At 35.1% G+C, this 20262-nt stretch overlaps 1 protein-coding gene across 5 annotated transcripts in view; it reads left to right on the top strand.

Annotated features, from left to right (window-relative positions):
• LOC109088440 (calcium/calmodulin-dependent 3',5'-cyclic nucleotide phosphodiesterase 1A-like) overlaps window positions 1-20262 on the top strand; it is a 93763-nt gene that overhangs the window by 20146 nt on the left and 53355 nt on the right. Inside the window, exons 1-3 of one of the 5 annotated variants that reach the window (XM_042731760.1) lie at window positions 6465-7193; window positions 7435-7758; window positions 9628-9654. In XM_042731760.1, the coding sequence (XP_042587694.1) occupies window positions 7661-7758; window positions 9628-9654 (125 nt within the window). In that variant the 5' untranslated portion in view covers window positions 6465-7193; window positions 7435-7660. Of the gene's footprint in view, window positions 1-6464; window positions 7759-9627; window positions 9655-20262 lie in introns of those variants that run through there. The other 4 variants (XM_042731762.1, XM_042731763.1, XM_042731761.1 and 1 more) reach the window with 4 other exon arrangements.

Genomic DNA, 20262 nt, shown 5'->3' with positions numbered 1-20262 from the left:
ATATCTTAATCCTCAGTAATATATATTATAAACAATATTTTATATAATAATACAGTAATTCTATATTATGTAATTATACTTATGAATAATAATCATTTTTTACAATCATATATAAATCCATGGGTAGATATGCACACAATGTATGTTTGACGTAACTGAGACATGATAGTCATGGCCAGATGGCATTTGAAGAAATCATCACAAAGATTTATTGTGTATGTTTTTTTTTTATTTATTTTTTTATCAGTATTGACAGCAGTATAGTCCAGAAGTTTAATGTGTCATTTGGAAGAGGGCCTCAATCAATAACTAATGAGATAGACGTGGAGTCTCGCTGTATCTTGTTCAGTGTGACGCAGATCAGACAAGCTTTGAATTTGCAGAGTGACACACAAAAAAGGATCTAACAATAACACAGGGTTCATCGGTGCATCATTTCAGCCATGACCCTGGAACCATGGAAAAAAAAACAACTTTAACTTTGAAGCTGTCATTATAACCTTTTCCCCTGCCTCTGCTGCTTTCAATATGTGAACAAATGAATGCTTTGGTTGTCTGTGAGCCGATGCCTTTAATTTGTTTTCCATTGACTTCTTTCTAACTCTTTCTAAATCTTCAGACTGCGCCTGTAAGCCACGGTACGGATCGTGTCATTTGCACGTTCCCGTGAGATCCTGCCAAATGCCCCCACATTCGTGACATTCAGGGTATTTGTTTTTCACTCTTGCCGTCTCCATGTGAGGTATCCATGGTGACAGTCTTTGGCCTCTGCATTAGGCGGTTGGAATAAAGATGTATCATCAGTATCATCGCTTTATTAGTCTCCTGAGAATAGACTGATAAAGTTCCTCTGTGCTTGCTGCTGGTACACTACGAAAGAGATTTACTGCATATTACTGGCCTCAGTGATCTTTGCCTTCTCCTAATAGTGGCCAGATTGATCATTTTTATGCTATATTTACATTAGATTAATTTATTTAAAATTTACATTAATCATTTATCTGAAGTGACTTAGAAGTAAGGGAAACAATTGACCAATTCAACCAAAATTAACATTTTGTCATCATTTACTCACCTTCATGAAATACTACTCTAAATGACTTCCTCCATAAAGCACAAAAAGAGACGATAGGCAGGGTATAAAATAAAAATTGTTTTTGGAATGACATTAGTGAGATTAAATGATTAAAAATGTTCAGGTTGCTTTAAATGTTGTTTGCTTTAAAGGAATTGTTCACCAGAAAATGAAAATATGCTAAAAATGTACTCACCTCCAGTGATGAGTTTGTTTCTTCATCAGAACAGATGAAGAATAACATCACTTGCTCACCATTGGATCCTCTGCAGTGAATGGGTGCCGTCAGAATTTGAGTCCGAACAGCTAAAAAAACATTACAATAATCTACAAGCAATCCACACCACTCTAGTCCATCAAATACCATTTTGTGAAGTGAAAAGCTGCATGTCTGTAAAAAAACAATCTATCGTTAAGGCATTTTAACTAAAAAAAAGTGGCTTCTGCCCAAAATACGAGTCCATAATTCATAATATTGCTTCCTCCAGTGAAAAGGCCAATCCCGTGTTGTCCCCTCCCATCAAAGTCCACCTACTAATTTGTTTAGAACTGTTTTGGACTGTTTTAGCTTGAACATCAAAATGTGAGCTGTGCATATTTCTCTCCTGATTCAGACGAGATGGCCTTTTCACTGGAGGAAGCAATAATATGGATTATGGACTGGACCGGAAGCCACGATTTGAAGTTAAAAACATCTTGATGATGGATTTGTTTCTTACAAACACCCAGCTTTTTGCTCACAAGATGCTGACTGATGTTCTGGAGATGTGTTGATTACTTGTGGATTATTGTGATGTTTTTATCCGCTGTTTGGATGCTCATTCTGACGGCACCCATTCACTGCATATGATCCATTGTTGAGCAAGTGATGAAATACTACATTTCTCCCAATATGTTCTGATAAAGAAACAAACTCATCTACATTTTGGATGACCTGAGGGTGAGTAAATTTTTATTTATTTGTATTTTTGGGTGAACTGTTCCTTTAAACATTACACACATGCGGGTGTGATCATGTATAACTGAATATACAAACATCCCGTCTAAACGAGATCATCAGTTCAGCTAATTTACGTTATATTCATTAATGGTTCCCCTCTGGTTTTCTTACTGTAATGGCCTGTGTATTGATTGAAATGAAATGACCTTTTTGGTAAATGTAATTAAAACTGAATGTTCTGTAATGTTCCACAGGCCAGGAAAGAGGACTCACACACCACACATGATGGATCCATAATTATCCTCTGATCTTTACAGAGCTGGGTACAAACCTTTTGTAATGAAAACCATAATTGGGAAATAGCTTTAAAGATTGATAAGGCATGAACCTAAATATTTATTAGCTGAGCCGTTAGGAAGGTCATAGTCTCTTTGCCATAGTCCATAATTGACCTGTTGCTAAGGTCCGCCCCCTCGGTTACTGCTGCTAAGGTTTGCAGAACACTCTACTGGAGTGAACTGGAGCATTATTTTAGTATTATTTATATTATTATATTTATTTATATTATAATATTTATTTTAGTGTCTGATTAGTATTTTAAATTGCCTTTTATTTTTAAGTTTTCATTTTAGATTAAGTTATAGTAATTTTGTTATGTGCTTGTAAGTTTTATAATTTTATTATTTTTTATATTTCTATTTTCTTTTGTACTTTAACTTCAACTTATTTCAGCAATTTGGCAAATTTTTGTTAATGTTTTAAGTTATATTTTCATCTTGTATATATTTTATTTTGTTTCAGCTTTATTTCAATCATTGAAAAATATTTTAAATTGTTTTAATTAAAAATAGCAAACACTTATGTGTGTTGTAAAATTGAATTAGGCTAAACAGATGTTCCACACAATTCCTTTAAAAAAATTACAAAAAGTATGTATGTATGTATGTATGTATATATGTATATAATATATACATATATACATATATACATACATACATACATACATACATACATACATACATACTTTTTGTAATTTTTTTAAAGGAATACATACATACACATCTGTTTAGCCTAATTCAATTTTTTATATATATATATATATATATATATATATATAAAAGTAACAAAAGATGTATGTTTTATATACATGTGTATCATGTTATTTTATTAAATGCAATATTTTTTTCCATCAGTTACAAATTAAAATATTTTATAGAATTTATCAAAAAAAAAAAAAAAAAAAAAAAAAAAAAAAAAAAAATATATATATATATATATATATATATATATATATATATATATATATATATATATATATATATATATATATATATATATATATATTTTTAATAGTTAATAAAAATTAACCTGATAGTTTTTTTTTTTAGGTTTTGTTTTAAAAATAACACTGATGGATGTGGGTTTGAATCTGGCCATGTGTCACATTCTTATAGCAAGCTTACTTTGTTTTCCTGTCATATTTAATAAAACCAGTAATTAAAATTGATGATAAAATAAAGAAAAACTGTATTTTCAGTGTAGGAAAGTGTCATAAAGTGTTCACATCGTTCAAAGACTGCATTCATACAGTATGTCACGTTTTTTTGTCACTAACATGTATAAAAACCCCTCGTGTCTGAAGAAATCTAATTTTCTGCATTTTCTGTTTTAAACTGTCATAAGTTAGTAAAAGCCAAGCTTGTCAGAGTTATTTGAATTAAACATTAGCCGCCCATGCATTTAAAGTGTCAAATGTATTATACAGCGTATGTCATACTGTCTGGGTGTGGAGATAAACATTGTCTAAGCTTTTGGCTTTTAAAACTCCATTTAATTAAGAGGCCCAACTAAAATGAAACACCCACTCTTCCATTATAACAATAACCTGCCTGCCTGATGATAATTGTTCTCTGACGTCAAAGCTGCACGTCCGTCCGTGAACTGAGAGCTGTCAAGATTAAAAACACATGTTTGTAAATGACAAATCAGGGTCATTGGGTGAATCTTGGTGAATTACAACATCCCAAAGTCTCATTTCAATCCAGAATTCACAGAAGAAGAAAAAAATAAAATAATAACTATGTGTTGCAAGTATGTTGCAGTAAGTGAACCCTATTGTAAGATCCAGGGTTATTTTAGTGAACTAAAACTACAGTAAAACCATAAAAGTATTTTCGTTACTTGAAATAAAATAAAAATTAGCTGTAATAAAATAATATATTAAAAAACAATTTTAATTTTATTTCCGCTATTTGCCAAGGCAACATTTCTCAATTTCATTTAATTCAACTTGATACATTTAATTTAATTAAACTTGGCGCAACAGAGCACGAATACTACCATGACATATAACTTGAAAGCTTTACGATTTAAATAACATATGCTATATACCAAAAGATCGGTTTCCTTTACACATAATATACTTTATTTTTCATTTATTTTGATCTTGAGATGAAATATAAGCTGGACAGGTTTTGTGAGATTCACCCCGTTATTCTGGAGGCTGGAGCTTGTCATTGTATGAAAGTGAAGGTTTAGCGTTTCAGATAATGCCGCAGTTATTAACACACTTGAGTGATGGCTGTTTACATGCATGAACACGTGACCCACATCCACCCCCGTATCAGATGTGTGCTTCTGCCACAGAATGAAGCCATGAATGAAAGAGTGATGATCTCTGAAACACAAGAGTTCATCAAAACAGTGGCCATGTTCCTGACCAGTCTTCATAGGCTGCCTCTTAAGATGCCTTTTGTTGGCCAAATTATAAGGCAGCATCACATGTATCATTTGCAGAAAAGACAATCCCACGATACTTTGCTACCTGCTCAGCTAAAATCAATTCTAAAATAAATAAATAAAATGACAAATGTAATGATAAATATAATTCATCCAATACAGTGCTATTTTAGTACTATTGTACTTGTATTTATTAATATTTAAAATTAGCATTTGTTTTTATATTTTCATATATGTATATATTTATATTTAACTTTTAGTTTTAGTCATTTTATGATGTGCTTTTTATTTAGCTTTCATTTCTTTTATATTTATTGTTATTTTATACTATTAATTTGAGTACTTTAGTACTAGTGAATTAATATTCAACGTATTAGTACTAACACTTATTTCAGCATTTCTACTTAACATGTTTAATTTCTTTTAATTGTATTTTATTTCAGCTTTTCAGTTAACAAAACGATTTGTAAATATTTTTAGTTTTAGTTAACAGTAACAACAATGATTTGATACCAAAAAGTGTATTTTACAAAACACATTGCTACATTGATAAATACATTTATAAAAAATGTATTTACATTGATAAAAACGTCAAAGATGGTGGCCGAAATGAGAAAAAATAATATAAACGCAATTCATTAAATAGAAAAAAATACTATATCATATTTTACCCATTATTTGTGTTACTATATCATTGCATAGCACTAACTCTTGAAATCAACAGTCATGTCTGCCATGTGCTCTGCATAAGAAGCAATGTTGATATAACATAGAAGTGCTTCATATGTAGAGCGTTCCAAATCAATCACTTATGAGGTTTCATGTCAGTTAGAACGCTGCCATAAAAGGCAGTAGACAGCAAGGCAGCTCGCTAGGTATTGGAGCAGAGCCATTATGTTTGGTTAATGGAGTTCTGTGCACCGTCTAACCATCTACACTCCTCTGACTTCACAAATCACAGTGGTTACGACATGTCAGGAGGTCCTGCAAGTGTTTGTCACAACCACAACCTCTTAGGTGATCATGTCTGAACAGTCTTTACTGATCGTTCTCTAGCCGACGAGCACAAAAGCTTCCCTGATGTGCTGAATCAAACGGCACCTTCTTACTCTTGTCCTACTTGCTCTTTTGAGTCAATAATCACCGTCATCATAACGACAATCATAGGGGATAAGTGGACCTTTATAGATAACCCTGCAGCACCGTTTTTATTCGGGGGCTTTGTTGCTGCTCTTTTCTGTCTCGGTTTGTCTGTCTGTGCATCTGTCTCTCCATGAGACCTTCAAGTTATTCTTTCACAGCCGTAATCATTCCCTCCAAATCCATTTGTATGGCAGTGTGTGTTGCCATGGCAACGCCTTTCATCAATCACCATTTTAGTGCCGAAAGTGAATATGAATAATGTTTTATTTACACACACAGTGTCCCATTTTATGCATTTCCATTTATCAGAACTGCTTTATATGAAACAAGCGGCTAAATCAACCTTCCAACAGTCAACAAACATCCTATCTCATTAAACAGAAATGAGATCGCAAACAGACAAGAGGCTATTTTTCCACCTAATGCAGTTTTAACGAAATATGGTTATTTTGTTATGGCATTGCAACTGTCTGAACCACCTCTATGTGAAAAAAAAAAAACAATAAGAATATTCTCATTTCATAGGCAATTCCTATGTGATGAAATGAATATTTTTGTTCCTGTGCTAATGCTAGAATGATTAAGCTGTTTTACATTGTAGAGTGTAATCCAATAGACCGGTAACCCCGAAGAAGGGATCATTAGGATTCAGTCTATTCATGCCGCGGATGCTCCGTAGGCAGGAGATGATGTGCCCTTCCCCCTAATGAATGAAAATCAGCCGTGCCTGGCTGCAACAGCACCAAAAAATCCCACAATTCCTTTCTTATTTACAGAAATGAGTTATAGGGGTGCTGCTATATTAGGCAAGGTGCTCTTGATTTTATTCTCCTCCGAAACCATTCACGGTCTCTCTGAGTGTGTGCCTGCCTAATCAGCCCTTTTGTACTTCACAAACAATCATGAAATTTTTATCAGCATGCTGCTTCTTGCAGCTGCGCTGGAATGAGGGGATTAGAGCGCATTGAATCTAGGCTGCCGGGCGCGAGACGAGCGCGGGACGATAGCACGCAGGTTAATTTCATTAAAACGCCAACTCAGGACCAGGAGATGCCGGCGGGGGAGCTTATCACTCAGCTGGCCAGCGGGAGGGAAGGCGCGCTAAAGTACGAGGGCTTCGCGATGGCTTCTTCTGTCGGGGGAAGACAGGTGAATCTCGGCCGGATGATGATGATGATGCTGGAGAGGATGTGAGGAGAACATTCTCTCTCCTTCTCCCTGGTGCGGAAGAGGAGGGGGAAAGTGTTGCTTTGCCTGCGCCGGTCCGTCTCCAGCCAGCGGATTCCATCGACACAGGTGCCCGTTTCGGTACTTGAGGTGTGTGCGTGTTTGTATAAATGCGTGAGATTAGAGATGCCGAAAGGAAGCAGCGCAGGGTGAAAGGCTGAAAATAACAGGGTAAAAGAGCGACAGGGTGAAATGTTTAGACACAGTGCTGCTTTTCCGGTCAGTGGGAGAGCAAGAGCAAGCGAGAGAGAGAGAGAAACATTTCTGTGACGTGCGTGTGTGTGTGTGTGTGTGTGTGTGTGTGTGACAGCGTTCCCTCAGTGCGTAGCAGAGAGACAGGTCTGCGTGCTGACACTCACTCCAACGGGCTGATGCACTCTGGAGCTGCTAGCAGGACCCTCTGGGACACGTTTGTCGCTCAAACTGCCGGAGATGCTTTGAAGACCCGGATCTCTGCGCTACACGTGTTGAATCACATACCTGCGTATCCCTCTGCATCTTAGATCACTCGACACACTCGCACGTTTGTGCAAACCATGGATGCTCTTTCCAGCGACACGGACGGACTGGAGAACTCCTTGAAGTACTCCAAGTGTGACCAGACGGAGAAGATGTGGATTAGGCTGAAAGGAATGTAAGTGCTTCTTGTTTCATACTCTTTCGTCAGCGCTCGGTTGACTCCTGCACGGCAGAGCGGTGTGGTTGTGTTCACTGTACGCTGTGATGCTGGGAGTGGGTGAATCTTGACTCTTGGGGCAGCAAGTGTGTGAATGTAATACTAATGAGACTGTCAAGCCTAATCAAGCAATGTTGTTGTTCACATACTTGCTGCTGCTGACAGTTTTGCTTAATGAATTCATATGAGTCTTGTAGTGTTGAGGTTCAGCGGTGTTTGGATTGGGTCATTTTGTGGAGAAACTTTAAAAATCCATACGTCGTTTGTGGATTTAATTTTTAATGCAGATGTTGAACATTGCATTTCACCACAAACTACACCACAATACAACACTACTTTAAGAGCAGTTTAACAATATTGTAAGATAACTAAAAATTTCAACTTATTTTTAAGCCACAATAAATAATAATAGATCATTTATCCCACTTTATACTACAAACAGAAATAATAAAACTCATTAGTTGATGGGCAATTTAATTAACATTAATTTAATATTAACTAAGCATTTCAACATTTTTTTCAACAATGAATCAAACGTAAGTGCTATTTTAATATTATTGATATACTGTTTTAGTTTTTTTATATTTTAATTATATTTTATATTTATATTTTCCAATTTCATTTTAATGTTACAGTTTTTGTATTTTTTTTTTTTTCATTTTTATTCATTTATTTTAAAATATATCTGCATAGTTTTATATTTTATTTGTAATAAATTTTTATGTCATTTTATACGTTGTGTTGACAACTAGCTGAAACAAGCTTGATTTTATTTTATATGCAATTTTTTCAGTTAATGTTTATAATTATTTATTTATTTTTAATTCAGTTTTTCAGTTAATGTTTTAGTTAACAATAATTGCACTGCTTTATATTCAAAACAGCAACAAAATAATATTCTCTTGACTCTATTTAGTATGAATGATGTATAGGGTTGCAAAGGGGTGGAAAATTTCGGGTAAATTTCTGGAAACTTTCCAAAAATACCCAGAAGATTTAAAAAAATCCTGGAAAGTTTCCAATATTTCTGGAATGTTTCTGAAATTTATTGGAAATTTCCACCTTTTTGCAACCCTAGTGATGTACAATATTAATTAATTTTTGTTACGGCAATAAATTCATACATTTCCAGCATAAAAATGACCTTACTGTATGTTGCTCTAGCCGCTGCTAAAAACTAAATCTTTACTCTAATGTTAAATGCATTGGTGCTGAAGCAGAGGGCAATTTAATCAGACGTTATGACCTACAACAGAAGGAAATTTGTGAAAGTCATTGAATGGCTGATCCCTGGATTTGAACCAGTCTAGCTCCATCACCTCCCTGCAAAGCTCTTCCAAGCCTCTTTGGTGAGCTCCATCTATCCCTATAGACTGATCTCACTCTTCCATTCATCCCATCTGAGGTGGACAATGTTGTTTTGGGATGTGTTGAAACCTCCCTCCTGCTCAGTATCCAGGCCACAGTTGTTCCTCTGCAACTCCTAGTTGGAATAAACACAATCAAAATCAAAATGAATTATGTAGGCGGTTTAATATATAATGAAATATATTAGCTAATGATTTGCAATATGTTCCAATGCGTCTATGCTCAGCAAGAGCTCTAGATTTTCATTCTAAATCGCATCAGATAACAGCAGCTTCATACGATGACTAATTCACTGCAGCGGGAAAGTGAGAATTCCTTGAGATCCTGGCTTTGTTCACACTGGAAACAGAGCATGCTGTTCTTGTCAGTCCTGTCTTTTACATACATAAAACTACTTTCTCCCATGGCATGTGCTTATTATGACTGCAAGCTAACGTGCTTCCATTTTTTGTCTTACAGGCAGAAGTACAAAAGCACATCTCAAAGGTAAGTCCAAAGTTGGTCTCTATTTGTGTCACAGCAATTCATTGGACCAAATGAACATTTCATGCATGACAAGTAATGCAGGCTAGATGAATCTAACTGCAATCTTATCACTCCAGCTGGGTCACTAATGGTTTCATTGCCACCTCCATAGTGTGGGGGTTGTGTAATGGGTAAAGATCTGGCGTGCTAAAGTGAAGGTTGCAGCTAAAATCACGATTAAATAGGCCGATCAAGGAGCTGGAGAGATATTGACATTACGATCCAGCTCTTTCACCTGTGCCAATGAACATGGTGCTCCAAGGAGACGGTCTCTGTAATTAGGCTTGTTAAACAGCTAAGCATCTCGATCCAGACAAAACATCAACCAGGAATGGGACACTGGTGTTCTTCCATTTCCCTGTGTGACAGCCCACACAATACAAACTGCACTTGCTGTCTGATGCTGTCTTATGATGTACGGATTACAGAAGTGGGGCAGCTCTGGAATGGAACGCTGAAGAGATTATCGCAACGCTTGCATGGCAGCTCTGTATTGATATTCCTCAAACATTCTGCTTAGGGTTTGTTCTAAAGCCCTGACATTAAGTATTGAACTTGTGCTATTGATTCAGCCCGAACCATTTAACATACAGACTTTATTTCAAACTGTTTAGTGGATAATGTTAACTTTGGGTGTGCTTTTGTAAACTGTAAGCTTTCATAGAACATTGATACACTCTTAAAAATAAAGTTTTTTTTATTGGAATCTGTGGTTCCACAAAGAGCCTTTAACATTCATGGAACCTTTCCATTGCACAAAAAGTTCTTAATAGTAGGGAAAAAAAGTATTTTAGATTATTAAAATGGTGCTTTAAAGAACTGTTCACTAAAAGGGGAACCAAATGGTTATTTTATGGCATCACTGCAAAAAGCACTTTTTTGAATAGAACTCTCTTCTTTCCTATATCTATTTGAATATTGAATTGTGATTGGTTTTTCTTCATACATAGGCAGATACCTTCTAAGGCACCATTCTACAGTAACCTGAGAATTATGCAGCAAATTGATAGACACATATTAAGTGAATAATAACCACATAATCATTAATTAATTGTATCTGCCAAAGCATTCAAAGTACATAATACAGATGTAGTGCATACATTAAACAAGTGCCAATGCATTTTCTCTGACACACATATACACACACAAAGCATTACTGACTCTGAAGTGGCCCTGATGCCTTCACTGGCCCTCCTCTGTGTGGAAACCTCTGTCAAGCTCTTATGTGAAGGCCAATCAGAGCAGTGTAGTTCAGGTGAAGTGGCCCTCACACACCCCCACATTACTGCCTCTGATGCTAAACACTCGCCTGCCCTCGGTAACAGCCCCACATTTATGTAATGCACGCTGAGAGGTGCTACTCAACAATGGCCTTCCTTCAAAGCACAGCTCTCCACTATCAGTTAGGCGGACCTCAGCATGTGCACTTCAGAGTGTCTCTGGAGAGGACAAAAACATCTCTGCATCAGTATTCACCTCAGGAAACAAGAGTCGATCGGTAATTCATGTGTCAAAATCAGTCATGTCCCGAAGGTGGGAGAGGTTTATGTGGAAAACATTGGTTACTGTAATTGGGTGAACCTCTCAAAATCTGTCAGGAACAAGTCCAGGTGACATTTCATCCCAAATTCAAAAGAAGGAAATACGAAATGCATTTAGCTTAAAGACAACAAAGCCTCCTTTAGGACTTTTGGCAATTTTATTACAATATTTCACCCTTAAATTCACATTTAAAAAAAAAAAAAGTAAAAAAATGTGTTGTGGAAAACAGCAAAACTGTATATTATTGTTTATATCATGGTGGAATTTATGCTGGTTAAAATATGCATTGGATTACAGTATTTTTAATTATGAGAATCAGCATTGTGAATAAAAAAGTTTTAAAAAATGCACTGAAAAAAAATACCGTTGTTGAAAAATTCAATTCAAGTTTTCAATTCAATTCAAGTTTATTTGTATAGCGCTTTTTACGATACAAATCATTGCAAAGCAACTTTACAGAAAATTAAGTTTCTACAATATTTAGTAGTAGCTTATCAGTGGTAACTGTCAGTTTATGTGTATACGGCAGAAATGTTCAGAAAAATCAATAAAAAGACATAAACAAACAGACGATTAACACTATTAACAGCAATTATGCAATCAAACTTAGAGCAAAATGTGGTAGTTCTGTATGTTGTCTCTGGGTTAGCATCATCTGAGGTCCTCTGAGGGGTTGGCATCATCTCTTCTCAGGTGTTCTGGATCCAGACTGGAGCTTGTGTAAATCCTAGTTACCACGGGATGTAAATAAAAAATAAAAACTATATATTATTTTTTATGTTATTGTGGAGTTTATGTTGGTAAAAATTTATTTGACCAACATATATATGTATTACATTACATTAATATTTTTTTATTTATTTTTTATAGCAAGAATCAGCTTTAAAAATAATGGGATAAAAAAAAAAGATCAGAAGTAAAATGTCCAGTGCATTGTTTTATGACAGTTTCTCCCTTAATCTAAGAATAGATAAATAAATAAATAAAATGTATTGTGATAAAAATATATACATTACTGTAAGTAAGTACACTCTAAAAATGCTTGGTTGTTTTAACCCAACTTAGGGTTAAAAATTTAGGGTAAAAATTTTACCTAACTGCTGGGTTAGTCCATATTTGACCCAAAGCTGGGTTGAAACAACTCATCATTTTTTAGAGTGTAAGTAAGTAAGTAAATAACTCAAAAGTAAATTATCCAGATGTATTACAGTAATGACAGTTTGGTGGGAAATTGTCTAATTGTTATGAAAATAATGCCACAATGAAAGAAAAAAAAAGGTTCTAAAAATAAGCTTCATTTCTGTTATGAAAATATAACCTATTATTTTTTTCTATTCGTTTTAAAATGACATGACACTAACATGTATTCATGAGACTCATTTGTAAATAAGATTGCACCTCCAATTTTGTAAGTGGTTGTTTTGTAGTGTGAGAGGTATATTCAACCACAATTTGTCCTATAGTGTGAACTTAAATAGAATGAGGTGACAGCTTGAGACACCTTATAATGCAGAAGATAATCAATCCAACTAATTATATCAGCAGTGCTTTAAGCACTGGGTGTTCAGCAAGCTGTCAGTAATGAATAATGTATGGTGGTCTGATTGATTAAATGACTTTAAATTATATTGATTTAAATTCTCAATGATGTTAAAATGAAGGATTCTTAGACAAATCTTTGGAAATATAGAAGATATAAGAAATGTATCCACTAGAGGCCCCCATTAAACTGTCCCAACAAAGTTCATTTTAAATATTCACATGCATTATGTGGCTTCTTACTAAAAGCATATTAAGAAACAACCTTGTTCATCTCACTTTTTATTGGCATCTATAATTCCATGAGAAACCTTAAACACCAATGGAATCTTTACAATGCACAAAACATTCTTAAAAGTGTAGAAAGACTGTTTCTAAAAGGTTCTTTGGGGAACCGAAGACGGTTCTTGTATAGTTTGACTGCAATTTTTTTTTTTTTTTTACTTTGACTGACAATGGCAAATTTACCTTTATTTTAATGTGGTGTCAACTTATTTACACATGAAAACAACTGCATAGATTTTCTTTTCAAACACTATTCTTGGTTTCAGCTACAGCAAAGCCACTTCAGAAACAAAAAAAGCTTGCTCACAACGACCTTTACATTAGAGCAACGCTGTCTGTAAGGCTGCTGAGTATATATAAAAGTGTGAAGAGCTGGATGGAAGCATTGTGTTGGCCCTCTTTCTCTGAAAACACAATAGAAAAGAATAAAGCATAGTACACCGAGTGTCAAGTAGCCATCCAACAATTTCCTGCTGTGTTGTCATTAGATGTTGAAGTATAAAAGACAATGTACTGTATGAAACACAGGCTTGTGTTTTCTTGTGCAAACAGGGAAGATTCTCAGAACATTCTGACTAGGTTTTCTCAAAGTTTGAACAAGCATTTTTCCAGTAATGTTAATAGAATGTTCATTCAGTGTTATCCGGTCATTAAAAATGTTCTTAATGTTTTTTGTTTGTTTGTTTGTTTTTGTCTGAAATGTTGGTTAGACGGTGGTCTAAATTTTTTTTTTAAAGTCTCAGCTTATTTCAGGTTCTAAAAAATTCTAAAGTAACATTCTGATAATATTTGCAAAATTATAAAATAGAATGTTCCCTTAACATTTGCATAATAAAAACAAACAAACAAAAATGTTTTGAACATTCAGAGAATAATGTTCAGAAATACTGCTTTCATGACTTACCGGAATGTTAGCCAAATGTTCATAGAACATATTTTTGTTTCCTGGATGAGTACCAACTTAAGCCAGTGTCTGTCAGTTCTGAGGTACACTTTACTAATAAACATTGACAAAATTAATGTTTAGCATGTATGCATGTATGCACATTTGAAATGTACAGTCTTTCTCTTCTGGGAAAAATCACTGAATATATTGATGGCTCATCTTGCACTACAACTTTTTGTCTAATTAAATGCTCAAAAATTCACCTGCTTGTGATTAGCAAGTAGCAAACTATAGCTACTTATGGCTATTTAAAATCTATTTGTTATTTAAAATGGTCCAACTTATTAAGCCAATGGCAGAATGAGCCCACAAGCGTTTGTGTTTCGATCATCATGCTGTGTGTGTTTTAAAACTAGCTGCTAATGCGAGAAAGAAAATGTGACATCTGCACAGTAGACCTTCCAGATATTTCTGCATTGTTTTGTGTGGGCTTCCTGTCAACAGGTTCCTGTCTCTCAGGCCTCGTACCACCTCTCCAGCATTTGCTAAAACATTCTGGTGACGTCTCCTGGCAACTGAGTGTTTCCTGTTCTCTGGATCTGTATTCATTTCAAGCTGTCCAGAAATTGGCAGATGTTAACAAACAGACCGGCATCCTGTGAGCAAAAAGGCTTTAGGGTCTTTGGTTGTTTTACTTGAGCTCGTTTGGGAACGTGTAGCTTATTAATCTACTGTTGTTTCGGAGTTGTCAGAGAGGCGACCGTGAACATGCCAGAAGTGAGCATCTGTTTCTGCTTCTTGTCAGAAATAAGCCACACACTCTCTTGCATGTGGTGAGAATGAATGCTGTAGTTTATTTTATCCACTTCCTATGTATGTCTATGATTTACTTGAGAGCCATTTACTTTTGTGTTTACTAAAGCAAGTTAAAAACTATGTTTGGGTTAGCGCACTGTTATTTAAGAGGACAGTTCGTTAAAAAAGAGCTTCTGTCATTATTTACTCACTGTTATGTCATTCTGAAGTGAATAATGATCACAGCTGCACTTGATCCATCCCCATTCACTTTCATTATAAGAGGATTGTGTTAAATGCATCCCTTTGTGTTCCATACAAAAAGTTCTTCACAACATAAGGGTCAGTAAATGATGACAAAACCTCAATCTGTGTGTAAATTATTTCTTTAATATCTTATTTACACTGACAGCAACTTGCAGCAACAAAGTATCTGAAAAAATATTCTCACATATAATATAATATACACTCCCATACAAAAGTTTGGGGTCAGTAGTAATTTATTTATTTATTTATTGAAGAGACAAAATACTTTATTCAGCAAGAATGCAATAAATCAATAAAATTGACAGTACATTTGTTTATATAGATTCTTTTTTCTTGAAAGAATCCTGAAAACAAGTATCGTGGTTTCAACAAAAATATTAAGCAGCACAACTGTTTTTAACATTAATAATAATAAGACATGTTTCTTGTGCACCAAATCAGCATATCAGCAAGGATCATGTGATACTGAAGACTGAAAACAATTCAGGTTTACATCACAGGAATAAATTCAATTTTTTAAAAATATTCAAATAGAAAACAGTCATATGAAATTCTAATATGTCAAAATATTATAGTTTCACAATATTTTTTAATAATCAAATAAATGCAGCCTTTTTCTTTTACAAACATTAAATCTTACTGACCCCAGATTTTTGAAAGGTTTTACTCTGCATAATGTTAATTTGAGCTGCAAGAAAAAATAGAATGATATTTTTATCTCTTTTGTGATAACGTTTCAAAAGCTTTAAAAGCCCACAAATAACATCAGGACATCCCGCAGCAGGAGCGCCTTCACAACCAACAGTGCACAATCCTCCATTGCTAAAATTGCTGTCAGTGTGAACAGGCTTCAGCTGGCAGCTAAACAATTTGTTTAGTGGACTGGAATACCAGAGCGTGACACCATATGTGCGCCCAGAACAATAAGCCTGTACCACAGCTATCTGCAGCTGTATTTAGAAGCCATCCAGTGATCTGAGCAATTTCCTGAGAACAGTTTAGACCATAATTTGTTTTTGCTTGTTTAATCTCTCTCTCTTCTCATTTTTTAAACCTCTCTTACTTTATGTTTTATGTCCACCTGATGTTGACTGTCTAAACAGGGCCGGCTGACTTTGACTTGATTTGATCATGACCTGGAGCGAGATCGGCTCCCTGTCAAAAGATTTTGCCTGAAAATGAAAGTGTAGCAATGCGATTACCATTTTCTCACAATCAATCAGCGAATTCTCGAGGCCTCTAATGATTTCGGCAAACAACCAAATCCTTGCTTTCTTAAAGAGGCTTTTTCTGTGTGATTGTGGAAGAATAAAGGAAGTACATGCGTGACAACATGTCATCAATACGTTGAGAGCACCTATCAAAAAGTGAAAATGCCAACTGTCCGTTCTCAATTATTTTATCACTTGCTATCAGTGTAAAGTTTCAAAACACAAAAAGCTGGCTGTGAACGATAAAAGAAACAGAAGTGAACAGAAAACAGAACAAAAATCCATTTATTCTTGTAATCAGCACTATCCGCTCTGTGCTTACGTATGATGGTTGCTATAGCAACATGAATCACAGTGTGAGGTATAAGGTTAAATTATGATTGCTTTATCAGTCTTAGATCGGGAGAAGACTGCTTTGCCTGGCTATGGAAAAAAACAAAAAAACAAACAGTCATTAGCAACTAAATGCGGCAATTTTTTGATTCTCTTTCTTTCCATGACATCATCTCAAATTTTCAGAGCTAAACTCAAGTATTTTTTTTTTTTTTTTTTGACAAGTCTGTCAAGAATAAAAGAACACAAAGCTTGGAAATGGTACTGTGGGAATTTCACTGTGACTAAGCCGACCTGAGCAGCCAGAGAGAGAGAGAGAGAGAGAGAGAGAACGAAAGAGAGAAAAAGAGATGCTCAACCCAGGGGAAAATTGTATTTCTCAGTGGTGGCTCGTTCACACCTCACAAGACTTAAAAGAGTAGCTCTACCAAATATGAAATGCATTCATGCTTTTCCAAATCCATATGACTTTCTTTCAAAAGGTGAGTTTTTGAATAAAAAACTGGAAGATATTTTCTAATTCCAAGTCTGAAAATGCATTAAAAAGGATTAAAGAAGCCATGTGAAATCCCTTCCGATCTGACATAATGACAACATTATTCATATGGCGCAGCTGATTGGTTTCTTTATGCATCAGCAGCCAATGAACTTGCTGCTCAACATTCAAATACTCATCTAGCTAGTGCTTGCTGGAGCAGTTGCAGCGACACTTCAGAAACTCTCCACCTTCCCCAGCTCCACCTGTATAGATCGGCAATGGGGTAATTTCATGTATGTTATATATGAGGTTATTTTATATATGTTATATGTGCAGCAGCAGTATTTCTTACGTGTTCTCAGCAGCTTGTTTTTGAATGTCTTGGCAGTAGCAAGTCTCGGTATTGGCTCTGCTGCCGGCGCAGCAGCAACACAGCAGATCTATTCCGCCAAGACCAAACACATTAACATCGCAATGTATATAACCATGCTAAACTCTCAGAGAGTCATCATGACAGAACTACAAAAACTGGAAATTGATGCTTGCAGTTGATTTTTGCATTGCTTGATCAAACATATTGATATCATTGCTGTCATATCCAAAACCTGTTCCAAACCTGTGTGAGTTTCTTTGTTCTGCAGAACACAAAGGAAGATATTTTGAAGAATGTGTGTAACCCAAGAGTTAACGGTAGCCATTGACTCCCATAGTATGGCTACCATCATCTGCTGAGTTTCCAACATTCTTCAAAATATCTTATTTTGTGCTCAACAGCTGAGATAAATTCATACAAGAAACAACTTGAGGGTGTGTAAATGAAGACAGAATTTACATTTTTGAGTGAATTATCCCTTTAAATTGTTGTCTGCTTGCAAGTCACATCAAATAACTTCATATGGACTTAATATTTATTGTTTATCATCAGAGAATCAAAGAAAGTAGAAAAATGTGGTTTTAAAACAACACAAATGTCAGCACATGATGACAGAATAAACATTTTTGTGTAAAATATGTCTTACTAGGAGGAAAAAAATAGACAATTTCTGACATATTACTTGGTCCTTTAATAAGAAATGTTTGAGTTCATATTGAGAAGTCTGATATCTTGGAACATCTGAACCGTTTGAGCCATTGTTGAGATCTCTTCTGAAACTCTAAAGAAGTAACATCTGAACACTAAAAAAAGTAAAGTTTCCATTTGCTGTCTAGGACAAACAACTGTGACATTAAAGAAATCCGAGTTATGACTTTTCATTCCTGTGGGAAGCAATGGCACTTTTTAATTTAAGTTCAAAATCTATTAAGATCAAACGGCTGTTTGAATGATGTTTGTGTGTTTTCATATTCAAGAATCAACAGCTGATATTACCCCACTTTGATATAAAATAATCAAATGTTCCGTTGAAAGCCATCAAGGCCATTATCACAGAAAAACACAATCTGAACAATCATCACATCGTCTGTATGTTGCATTTAGTGCCACTTTGAACTGCAGAAATGATTTTATTTTATGTGCGTGAAGATTTTTTAATAAGAAGTTCCATGCTTACTTGAAATGTCAAATCAATTCTCATAATATCATCATCTAAGGAATTTCATCAAAAGGGCCGTTACCACGAGCAACACACTCTTTAGCCTCATAATGGCACGAGCGATGTAAAAGGGGCCTGAGTGATGTTTTCCTCAGCCTCCTGCGGGGAATGACTCATGCTTCCCAAGGGCTTTCAGTCGGGGCTCAGTCTTAACAGAATGCGCTGCAGACAAGCTAATTATCAGCATGTTAGCCTGCGCGTGCTAATTAATCCTACGTCTTGCTGTCTCAAACTTACAGCTTTGTGCTCCACTGCCCCACTAGAACAGTTCTGCCATTTATTTGCACATGAAGCGCAACACAGTTTTTTTTTTTGTCTGCCATGTTGTGTTCCAGTCATTTTGATCATGACATTCTTTTAATGTTATCGCATTGGACTTTTCTCACACAGGGCATAACAACTTATCAAAGGTTTTACCATTTTTGTATGTTTTGTGGATTTTTTTCTTGTTACACTTGTGTCCAGCTTACAAAACATTACTTAGAAATTTCCGTTGTTATGATTTTATACTGGATAGAATCTTTTTATCAACATGTTTTCTTTCACTTAAACTGATTGGTCATAGGCCTAATTTGTCTGAGCTTATGCATCTCAGTTTTTAAGTGAACATTGCCAAAATTATCCAACAATATTTTTTTTTTTCACTTAAAATATGAGGTGCATAAACTCACATGAATGAGGCCTATGATCTGTCAACTCCAAAAAGAAATGCAAAACCTGTTGATAAGAAAACAAGTTGATAAAAAGATCAGAATCCAAGATTTTGTGACAATATAGCATAACGTGTGATTTACATGCAAAATTTTTGACTGGGAACACTAAATTAGGTGAAGGATTTTCAGCACAGCACAAGGGTTAAATGCTTGAGCTCTTTAATGCAGGATGGGTTCTGTTTCGGCTGTCAGTGTTTTTATATTTTTCATCAGCTGAAAGAAAAATAATTTTGAAAGGGATTCTAGCAGTATTGTTCCTCTGTGTCGTTATTGTTATAGTTGTGATCTGGACTTCCCTTTTCTCATAGAATTAGAATGAAAAGGTTTTCTTGCAGGTTTTACATATCTGTAGCCACAGGAAATCTGAAGCTTGGAAGCCAGCAGTGGAAGTAGTCACACTTCAGCAGTTTTGTGTGGGAGGTCGCAAGCTTCTGTGATTATGACACATATGAAGTAGTGCAGTGAGAAATCTCCCATAGGAAAGAAAAAAAAATTCCTTTAATGTCTCAGTTGTTTCTCCTAGACAGCATACAGACCAAATGGAGAGTTTTTTGCTTTTTCTGTTTTCAAACTGTGCTCAATTTAATTTTGTGTTCAAGGATGCCTTTTGCAAAGGTCAGAGATCTAGATATAACCCCATTGAACAATCAAACTCTTTCAAAAACAAATGGTATGAGATATAACATATACAATTTTAAAACTGTAAGCAAATTTGCAAAGATGCCTTGTGCCATAAAATGTCAGAGATCTCCATATGACCTCAAATCTCACCAAATTCTTTCAAAAGCAAAATATCTAAAATATTAGATTCATTTCCTAGCTCTTACTCATTGTCAACAATTTACTAATTTGTGTGTGTGTTTTTTTTAATAATAATAAAAAAAGCTTGTTACTGGGGCAGTAAAAGTACTGTATATTTGTATAAAGT

This window comes from Cyprinus carpio, chromosome B9, assembly GCF_018340385.1.
Source record: "Cyprinus carpio isolate SPL01 chromosome B9, ASM1834038v1, whole genome shotgun sequence".
NCBI classification, from domain to species: Eukaryota; Metazoa; Chordata; class Actinopteri; order Cypriniformes; family Cyprinidae; genus Cyprinus; species Cyprinus carpio.
Note: the sequence above shows the minus strand (reverse complement) of the source record. Positions and strands in the feature narration are given on the sequence as shown.